Genomic DNA, 11,363 nt, shown 5'->3' on the forward strand with positions numbered 1-11,363 from the left:
CAACAGTGATCATATATATTGTATGGAATATGCTGAAGAGAAATCAAATACACTGATAATTATTAAAAACATAAGCCTGTAAATTAAAAAAAAAAAAAGCCCAATCTATAAAGAAGTGTATAAAAAAAAGAGAAAATGCCAATTAACATGCAAACAGCTTCCTTCACTTTCTTTTTGCCCTTCGCTGTCTGTGTTCCCTTGCCAAACACAAGGCATGCTTCTTTTTCAACTTAAAGTTAAGCTCCTTTTGCAAATTTCATGAAAATTCCTACCCCATCTCCAAACCACTTTGCCATTTATAATCCATACATTGATATTTATTGCTGTCAAATTTTTGTTTCATATAATTTTAGAACTTGCTCCTTTATAGATGATCAAAGTGAGTCTCAAGGAGTTTCTATCTTGACCAAGGTCAACAAGATAGTTAATGAAAGAGCCAGAAATAGCACCTAGGTTTTATTTTTATTTTCAGATTTCACTAATTTTATTTTTTCCCACTTTATTGAGATGAAATTGACATATAGCACCATATAAGCTTAAGGTGTACAGTATAATGTCTTGACATATGTATATTACAATATTATTACCACATAAGTTTAGTTAACATCCATAACCTCATATAGTTACAAATTTTTTTCCCCTGTGATAAGAACTTTTAGGATCTACTCTCTTAGCAACTCTCAAATTTACCATGCAGTGGCATTAACTGTAGTCATGTTGTTGTACACTTCATCCCCAGTACATATTTATCTTACAACTGGACGTTTGCACCTTTTGACCAACTTCATGTATTCCCTACCTGTACACTTTGCCACTGGTAACCACAAATCTGATCTTTTTTTCTATGAGTGTTTTTTAGATTCCACATATAAGTGAGATCATACATTACTTGTCTTTATCTGCCTGACTTATTTTACTTAGCCTAATGCCCTCAGGGTCCATCCATGTTGTCATAAATGGTAGGATTTTCTTCTTTTTGATGGCTGAATAGTATTCCATTGCATATATGTATTGTAAATATATTTTACACTGTAAATAATACTGCAATGAATATGGGTGTGCATATATCTCTTTTACATAGTAATTTCATTTCCTTTGGATATATATACCCAGAAGTGGAATTGCTAAGTCATACGGTAGTTCTCCCTTTAATTTTTTTGAGGAAACTTCATACTATGTTCCATAGTGGCTGTTCCAATTTACATTCCCATCAACAGTGTACGAGGATTCCTTTTTTCCCACATCTTCCCCACTATTTGTTATCACTTGTCTTTTTGATGACAGCCACTCCAACAAGTCCAAGGTGATCTTCCACGGTGGTTTTTTTTTTTTTTTTTTTAAAGATTTTATTTATTTATTTGAGAGAGAGAGAACGAGAGAGAGCACATGAGAGGGGGGAGGGTCAGAGGGAGAAGCAGACTCCCTGCCGAGCAGGGAGCCCGATGCGGGACTCGATCCAGGGACTCCAGGATCATGACCTGAGCCGAAGGCAGTCGCTTAACCAACTGAGCCACCCAGGCGCCCTTCCACGGTGGTTTTAATTTGCATTTCCCTAATGATTAGTGGCTTTGACCACCTTTTCATGCATTTCTTGGGCATTTGAACATATTCTTAGGAAAAATATCTATTCAGGTCATCTGCCCATTTTTAACTGGATTATTTGGGGATTTAAGCTATTGAGTTGTATGAGTTCTTTATGTATTTTGGCTATTAATCCTGTATCAAGTTTATAATTTGCAAATACATTCTCCCATTCCATAGGTTGTTTTTGCATTTTGCTGATTGTTTCTTTTGCTGTGCAGAAGCTTTTCAGCTTGATGTAGTCCCTCCCACCTGTTTATTTTTTTATTTTGTTGCTTTTGCTTAAGGTATTATATCAAAAAATCATTGCTAAGACCTATGTCAAGAAGCATTTCCCCTGTTTTGTTCTAGGAGTTTTATGGTTTCAGGTCTTACAGTTAAGTCTTTAACTTGATTAAATGTTGTGAGTGGTGTAAGATATGGGTCTAGTTTCATTCTTTTACGTGTGACTATCCAATTGTCCTACCACAATTTATTGAAATGACTGCCTTTTCTCCATTGAGTATTTTTGGCTCCCGCATCAAATATTACTTGATGTATATGCATCTAGGTTTTAAAAAGTAAGATTACTTTTTTCTAGCACATGTTTGCATTTGCTTTATTCATATATGGGTTTTTTTCACATTAAAATTTTAAAAATTGATTAAACAAATTATCAATTTTTTTCTATCAAGCATTTCTCTACAAATTTGTCAATGGTTGTAGATAGAGAAAATATATCCAACTAATCTGAAAACTAGTAATATCATTATAGGTTTTTTATTTTATTTATTTTTGCAAGAGGGGGAGAGAGAGAGCACAAGCAGGAGTGGGGGGAGGGGCAGAGGGAGCAGCAGACTCCCCACTGAGCAGGGAGCCCGATGCGGGCCTCGATCCCAGTACCCTGGGATCATGACCTGAGCCGATCTGAGCTGAAGGCAGATGCTTAACTGACTGAGCCACCCAGGCGCCCATCATCATAGTTTTTAAGGCCACATCCAAAGGCCCTGTTTTAAAATTATTTCTGCACCATCTTCAGATGGCCTTAAAACACACACAGAAGGTTATTACCATCTAATTTATGATGAAAAGGGGTTTCTCTCTCTACATATCAGTATATTCCATATATACATTCACATATGTAATTTTTTCTTCTAGATTTAGAATGTTCATTTCATAATGCTTCTGTGCAAGCCATTTTGATGGAACTTACTAATTAATTCAGTCAAATGACGTTCCTGATTTGTTTTTTATCCATTAGACTTCTTCATTAAAACACAACAAAGAAAACCAAAAAACCTGAAACTGACTTTTGATGATTTACACAGGAAAGATATTGAAAAGATGTTGAGAAGTATACTGCATATAAAATGGGAAGGGAAATGCAAGAGTAAGCAGCAGTCAGGACCACAGTGAAAATCCAGATTCAGTTGTGTAAACACACTAATGTGGCCACAACAAAAACATGGACACCAGAGTTTAAGCTTGTACTACCAGCACTGGACGCTGGGGACTGCCCCTGCCACTGGAGTCTCCACTGCCCCTGGACACTGGGAGCCGCTGGCTTCATGTGAACTCCCACTGTCCCCATTTCTTTGCATCCGTAAATCAGAATTCAAAATCTGATTAGTTGAGCTTAGCGTACAAGCCCGCAAACTAGCTCTAAGGGAGTCTGGTAAAATACTATCTGGCCTTCACTCTCTCCATGGGAAATGGTTTTTGCCTTTCCTAAGACACAAAATGAAGAGTCCAGAGGCTAAGTGGTCAGTAAATCATCACTGTTCCCTCCTTTCTGAATATGCTGAATTGTAGTAGCACAATGAAAACTCACATGACTTTGCGACAAGCCTGTGACAGAGATGATGGTTATGGGGGATAAATAGTTATTGAGTATTGGATCCTGAATTCAAAATAATGATTATCTGACTACCAAGTATGTAGGTTTCGTTCCATAATGAATCAGCATTTTAAGTACGTTTTATTCACTCTACTATTTGAAAATCCACAGCACTCACTATCAATATTATTTTATAGTAAGAGTTTATAAATGTGCATGTATGTGCATTTTGTTGCATTGATTTTGGCAATTGAGAATTTTGCTTTATTTCCTCATTATATAACTGTATTTTTATTAATTGCTCTTAAGTTTTGTCTCCTAACTAAAATTAAAACTCTCTTGGGGAAGTGTTATTTCCTGCCTTTTAAATATAAATATAAAGCAATGCTATACATTGGATTGGATTCACTAATTTGACCTGACCACCATTGAAATAAAGCAAAGATAGACTTTTTAAGCTACATTGAAATATCGACATGTTAATTGCTCTTCTTATCTCAGCTCTCATACATGTGACAGGATTGGATAACATGTAAAGTAACTGATCTAACCAATTCTTATTTTAGGAGTACCAGGTTTGGCCTTTGAAGACATCCTCCAACACTCAAACTTATGGATATTTGGAAGAAATATTTCCAGAAATGCTTCTAAATAACAATATGGGGGTATATATGGAAGAGATCTATGGAACTGTAAACTTAAGAAAAACTCCTTACAAAATGTTTTTTTCACTACAACTAAAAAAGTGAATGATATCACCATAAAAAAGGTGATGAAAATATTTGTCCAAAGAAAACTGGAATTGTTGTTAGTGATGAAAATTTTAGCATTTTTGGGGGTGAACAACTCATCAAATGAGTCCTTTTAATCACCTCTTCAGATATAATAACGACTCTATTAATTAGCTTTTGGAACTCTAAAGAAAAAATCAATTTGTAAATTGAGGATGACAAGCTTAAAAAAAAGTCTCTTCAAAGACTTTGTGACTCTGTGACTTATATCAAATTTAATAAAACTATATGAAACATAATAGTTGTATTATAAATTCCCTGAAGAAGCCATGGATTTTAAATTACATATGATATGCAATAAGTGAATGCCTTATGAACATTTTTGCTTGCATCTTACAGGAAGAAATGAATTTTACATTTCACTCAAAATATAATATATGCACAACTAAAGCATACCCTTTCATATATGGGATCCAATCTATATTTTCTGTTATTCTAACAATAATACTATCAAACACTCAGGTAGTGTTTACTATGTATCAGGTGTTTCCATAAACTCTTTTCATAAATTGCTATGTTATTCTATCCTTGATTTTATTATGCTAGCATATTAAACACATACACATGCACTACTAAACTAATTTTACAACCTCACAATCTACTCATGAGTCACATTGACATAGAAGAAAACCAGGGACGCCTGAGTGGTTCAGTCGGTCAAGCATCTAACTCTTGATTTTGGCTCAGGTCATGATTTCAGAGTCATGCAATTGAGCCCCATGTTGAGCTCCATGCTCAGTGGGAAGTCTGCTTGAGATTTTCTCACTCTCCCTCCACCCCTCTGGCTGCACTTTCTCTCTCTCTCAAATAAATAAATAGATCTATTTAAAAAAAAAGAAAAGAAAACCATTACAACAGTCCTACCAGATGGTCACTGAACTTAGTAACTTTAATTTGGAATATGTGAGTTAAGCTTAAACAATTAAAAGGCCATTGAAGGAGAAAGATTTAAAGGTACTGATATTTCCTACCCCAAACTCCCATTATGCTCAATGGATACAAACCTCAGGAAATCACAATTAAATTAAAATAGTCATCACAAGTTGCAAATTTGTGATGATTTTAAATTTTTCTGGGATTTTGACCAAGAATGATAGAAGGTAGTTGTTGCTTAAAGAAAAATCTATACAATTAAGAAAAACATTGGCTAATGAAGACTTAGAGCAACTGATACTATTACATATAAATTGCATATTCAAAGCCAATATATCTTTATGAGGGTGAAAATATGAAATTTTCCAAAATTACATTTGACTCAATTTCATTTTGTCTTCTTAGTTGATTTAAGGCATTTATGGCCTTAAAGACAAAGTTCCCATGTATAAGTGGTGCTTTATCAGGCTGAAAATGTCCTAGAGATTTTTAAGAAGTTAACATATTGAATTTCAAATGCAGAAGGATCTGAATTTGAATTCTCATGGCTACCTTTCAATAACTCTTTGCCCTGTCAAGATACTTAAATTTTCTAATCCTAATTCGTCTTTTATGAAAAATAAATGTATAATAGGATCTACCTGTTGGGTTGTTGCAAGGGCATTTTTTAAAAGATTTTAGGGGCACCTGGGTGGCTCAGTCGTTAAGCGTCTGCCTTCGGCTCAGGTCATGATCCCAGGGTCCTGGGATCGAGCCCCACATCAGGCTCCCTGCTCATGGGAAGCCTGCTTCTCCCTCTCCCACTCCTCCTGCTTGTGTTCCTGCTCTTGCTATCTCTCTCTGTGAAATAAATAAATAAAATCTTAAATAAAATAAAATAAAATAAAAGATTTTATTTATTTATTTGAGAGGTAGAGAGAGAAAGAGCATGAGTGGGAGAGGACAGAAGGAAAGGGGGAAGCAGACTCCCTGCTGAGCAGGGAGCCCAATGTGGGACTCTGTCAAAGGACCCTGGGATCATGACCTGAGCTGCAGGCAGATGCTCAACTGACTGAGCCACCTAGGCAACCCACGAGGGCATTTATTAATGATAGTGCCTTGATAAATCATGTTGGCTATTATTATCATCACTACTCTTGCTTTTACAATAGTGGCAATCAAGTATTTCTTGTTTAAATTCTAAGAAGTAACAGCTAATTAATAAAAATTAATAGAGGAGCCTTGGTAGCTCAGTCAGCTGAGTGTGGGACTCTTGGTTTTGGGTCAGGTCATGATCTCAGGATCATGAGATTGAGCCCCCTGTCAGGCTTTGCGCTCAGCCTGGAGTCTGCTTGAGATTCTTTCTCCCTTCCCCTTCCCCTTACCCTCTCTCTCCCTCTCTCAAATAAATAATCTTTAAAAAATAAAATAAAAATTAATAGATGATTAAGCCAATGATCAAAGAAGTCCAGAACCATGTTATGAAATATTTATACTAAGGTAATCTTATTATATAACCTCATTTAAACAGCAATCTATATAAAAAATTTGCACCATGAATTCTTGGCAACTACAAGTCTCCACTTTTCAATACATCTTTTAAAAAGTTACTTAAAACACATTACAAGATTATATTTGCATCATATTAGCTGCAGAATATATAGGCGTCTGTGGGGCATATTTTCATTTATGCTTCATAACTTTTCTATTCTGATCTGAGCCCCACAAGGCTGGCCTTTATATACTGCATCGACAGAAATTCTTGTCCTCTGTCTCAGATTTGGTTTGATGAAGAAAAGGCATCAGCAGATGAGAGAGTCAGAATAGCATAAGGCTGGGATGGCTGCCTTCCTCTACTAAAGAACAGAGTTCCTGTTGTGTGGCTTTTACTTATAGCTGTAGCATCCTCCAGGTTCCAAGTAATACTTCTTCTCCTGCCCCTTCATATCAAGACATGTGGAATTTTCATCATGTGAGCTGTGTGACAATTATCTAGCCTTGCCCCCAATTCATAAATAGCCCCCTCATAAAGATTCTCTCAATTATCCCAACAGGTACCATCTGTCTCTTGCTGGGAGTCTGACCGATATACTGAGAGCCTCCCATCACAGCAAGTGACACTGACAAAATCAGAGTAAATCTTGTACTCCTTTTAAGCTTTTGTCTGTGGGTTCTGCTGCCCCTACTTTGTTTAGAAGCATTACGCAATAGAACTCAAAACACATCTAACTTCTGCAAGACTTTTCGAATAACTGTCCTCTTGACTGCCGCCTTAACTTCATTGTTCCTTAGGCTGTAGATTATGGGGTTTAACATAGGAGTGATGACAGTGTAGGACAATGACACTAGCTTCTTGCTCTCGGGAGACTGGTTGGATTTGGGCCGTAGGTAGGTCAAACTGGCTGTTCCATAGAAAAGAGATACCACAATGAGGTGTGATGAACAAGTGGAGAATGCCTTCTGGCGACCAGTAGCAGAGGACATCCTCAGGATGGTTATTATAATGCGGGTATAGGAGACCAAAATGAGGGAAAAAGGAAACATGATAAATAGTAGCGTGGAGGCAAGTGCTTGCATTTCATACATGGTTGTATCCTGAGTGACAAGTTTCAGCACTGGAGGACCATCACAAAAAAAGTGGTCTATGGCATTTGGTCCACAGAAAGGAAGGGCCATCAACCAAGCTGTTTGTAGCATAGAGACAGGAACACCAGACATCCAAGAGCCGACAGCCATCCATAAGCATAGGGACCTATTCATTATGACTGAATAACGGAGAGGGTTACCAATGGCCACGAAGCGATCATACGCCATCATAGACAGGAGAAAACATTCAGAGCTGCCAAAGAAGAAGAAAAAGTACATCTGGATCCCACAGCCTACAAAAGAGATGATTTTCCTTGGAGACACTAGATCCACCAGCATCTTCGGCACCATGACCAAGGTAAAACAGACTTCAAGAAGTGATAGGTTCCGGAGAAATAAGTACATGGGTGTTTGAAGAGCAGGATCCACACTGGTGACTGTGATGATAAGGAAGTTGCCCGACAAAGTGACTGAATAGATGATGAGGAACAAAATAAAGAGGGAAACTTGCATCTCAGGATTGTTTGTAAAACCGAGAAGAATAAATTCAGTGACTCTGGTGTGATTTTCACAAATCATATCTTAGACTAGTTTCTCTGTAAGAATCAAAGTATGTGCATCAAAGGATATTGTTTAATTATAGATATAACCTTAAAAATAGCAATAAAAGCCATAACTGCATCTCTGTGCTTACACATCTCACCATTCTATTTCTCTGAAGCAGAAAGAATGTTTAAAATAAGATAAAATTAAGGAAAAAGATATTTTGCATGAATCCTACTAATTGCTTATCACCTGGGTGCAGACTTTGTCTTGTCAGTGGTCACAGTCTGTAGCTCATATTCTTCGTCAGAGGCATGTTATTATCACAATTAAGTAGAAGTAGTTTAGGCAGATAATCATTACAATAGAATCATCTACTACTTTTTTAAAAATATAAAATAAGTCCAGGGTACAAAAAGATAAATTATGGGCTAGTTTCACTTTTCTAATCTTTTATTTATTTATTTATTTTTAAATTTTTTATTGTTATGTTAATCCCCATACATTACATCATTGGTTTTAGATATAGTGTTCCATGATTCATTGTTTGTGCATAACACCCAGTGCTCCATGCAGAACGTGCCCTCCTCAATACCCATCACCAGGCTAACCCATCCTCCCAACCCCCTCCCCTCTAGAACCCTCAGTTTGTTTTTATATTAAGTATATGTTTCTACCGAATGGAGTGTATTCCACACCATCATTCACTCTGTGCATACACATATACATTTGCATATACATATATGTATGCACATATATATGTATATATTAGAAACAGTAAATAAACATAAGTAAAAAATAAAAACATATACTTTTTTTTGCTTTTTTAAAAATTTTATTATGTTATGTTAATCACCGTACATTACATCATTAGTTTTTGATGTAGTGTTCCATGATTCATTGTTTGTGTATAACACCCAGTGCTCCCTTCAATATGTGCCCTCTTTAATACCCATCACCAGGCTAACCCATCCCCCCACCCCTCTCCCCTCTAGAACCCTCAGTTTGTTTCTCAGAGTCCATAGTCTTGATTTCGCTGCTTTTCTGTAATCTTCATGGGACTGGTAATTTATGTGATTTTTAAAAAAAATTTTATTTTATTTAAATTCAATTAATTAACATATAGTTTATTATTAGTTTCAGAGGTAGAGTTCAGTGATTCATCAGTTGTATGTGATTTTTGATATTGTCTCTTGAACCATAATTTGACTTCCCTGGGCCCCTATTTCTTATTACACACATTAGGTATAGTCATATAATTTGAGTTGTGGGAAGCAGAGCCGTTTTGATGGATGGCAATTGAAATGAGTGTTGGAAGGAAGACTTCTGCATGGAATGTCATATTTGTTGAGTAGAAAAAAAAAGAACTTCTGAATGAATATGACATTCAATAGAGAAGTCCTCCTTCCAACACTCAGTTCCCATCCATCAAAACAGCTCTGCTTCATGCTGTGTTGTGACTTTGTTCAATTATTATTTACTAAGTAAAGATGGTGTGTGGGATGTTGAGCATTGTTCAACAAGACCACACAAGGGAAAGCAAATAGAATTTATTACTCACTGGTTCTAGAGGAGGCACACGACTCACTCAAGGAGCCACATGGGGAAGTCAACACACAGTGCAGGCAGAGAGAGAGGAACAGGAGCTGGGGCACATGCTTTTATTAGGGCACAAGGGTGGAGTAGTTTGGGGTTCCCTGGCTAAGGCCAGATTGGTCAGTTTAAGCCAAAAAGAGCAGGATTTTGGTATGCTTCCCAATGGTTTTATCTAAGGGTGTTTAAGGAGAAGGGCCTGGGAGACAAAGGAGCCTACTATTTATCACAAGGGCAGTTGGGGGGGTCATAGCAGGAACTAATATTTCCTTGTGACTCTATGGGCTGTTATCTAGGATATACACTTGAGGGAAGGGTCAATATCAGTTCAAGGTCACTGCAGGCAACTTGGCTACCCCAAATGGATGCCAAGTCAGCAGCATTATGAAGTAGTTTAGCTAAACTCTCAACAGCAGTCAATCTTTTTCAAAACTGCATGGTCAGAAGTGAGAGTTAGTCACTATTGTGTGTCCACTAAAAATCTAGTCTAGTCGTAAAAGTACCAACTCAATTATTATGAACTCAAGCACTATGTCTTATTTAGAATAAATTATTTTGACTGAAAGTAGAATTATACATGTATTTTCTGTACAAATTTTGCTTAGCAATAACATATCAAATATTAGCCATCACAGAAACATGTTGGAAAAACAATTATTCATAATGGTACATTGAAGCTGAGATGAGCAATGTTTCTGTGTTTTTCAAATATTGGAGTTAAGTGAATATTGGATCTATTACTTCACAATACATATTTCAAATTTAATCGAGAAAAAAGCTTAACTATTTCATTTTAGAGTAAAATTATATTTAAAACGGGCTTCCCCTCTGAAATTAAGGAGCTAGAAACTCACAGCCTATAGATCCATTCTGAAACAAGTGGCTCAATTGAAGAATTCTATGTTTTAATTCCACCCTAAACATATGTACTTTTGGTACTATCTCACCTGTCTTTTTTGCTTATGTAACTTCTGAGCCAATGTCCTCAATAGCATAAGGAAAGGAACTCTGGTGATCCCATGCTCTCCATTCCCCTAGGGGTCCTAGGATAATAGGTAACAGATGTAACAGTGACTGTGCCCATTACCCTCTCACCATAATTGCAAAACTACTTCAATACAATTATCATCATCAGTAATAGCAACAACAACACTTTTGCTGGTACATTTAGCAAAACTGATAAAAAGCTTAATATGTATTATCATGCTCACCAGCATTTTGCAACAACTCTAAAATTGTTACGGCTCTAAAAATTTTTTGTCTTGAGAAAAAAAAAGAATGAGAGTTGATGAAGGTATCAATATTTTATTGATATTTATTCATTTATATTTATTATATTATGATTTTTAGTGTATGCCTAAAATGCCTAAACCACCACTGCCTCTCAGAATTCTGATATTGATGTGGCAGAGAGCAATGCTAAGTTGAATGGGTTGAACTTTGAGTGATCAAGATCTACAGTGTACCATCCATGGTCTCTAATGCAAAACATGAATAACGCTGTCCAAGAAAATTGTCAGTTTCTTGATTTCTTGATAATTAGTATTGTACATTTTTCTCTTGCCTTACATTACATTGCACATTACATTGCATATATCCTC

General features: G+C 36.4%; 1 protein-coding gene across 1 annotated transcript; it reads right to left on the reverse strand.

Annotated features, from left to right (window-relative positions):
* Window positions 1–7,254: 7,254 nt before the first annotated feature.
* Window positions 7,255–8,205, reverse strand: LOC116642207 (olfactory receptor 10A7). Its single transcript, XM_032420390.1, has one exon. The coding sequence runs from the start codon at window positions 8,203–8,205 to the stop codon at window positions 7,255–7,257; it is 951 nt and encodes a 316-aa protein (XP_032276281.1).
* Between the last annotated feature and the right edge of the window lie 3,158 nt (window positions 8,206–11,363).

Source organism: Phoca vitulina, unplaced genomic scaffold, assembly GCF_004348235.1.
Source record: "Phoca vitulina isolate PV1807 unplaced genomic scaffold, GSC_HSeal_1.0 scaffold23, whole genome shotgun sequence".
NCBI lineage: Eukaryota > Metazoa > Chordata > Mammalia > Carnivora > Phocidae > Phoca > Phoca vitulina.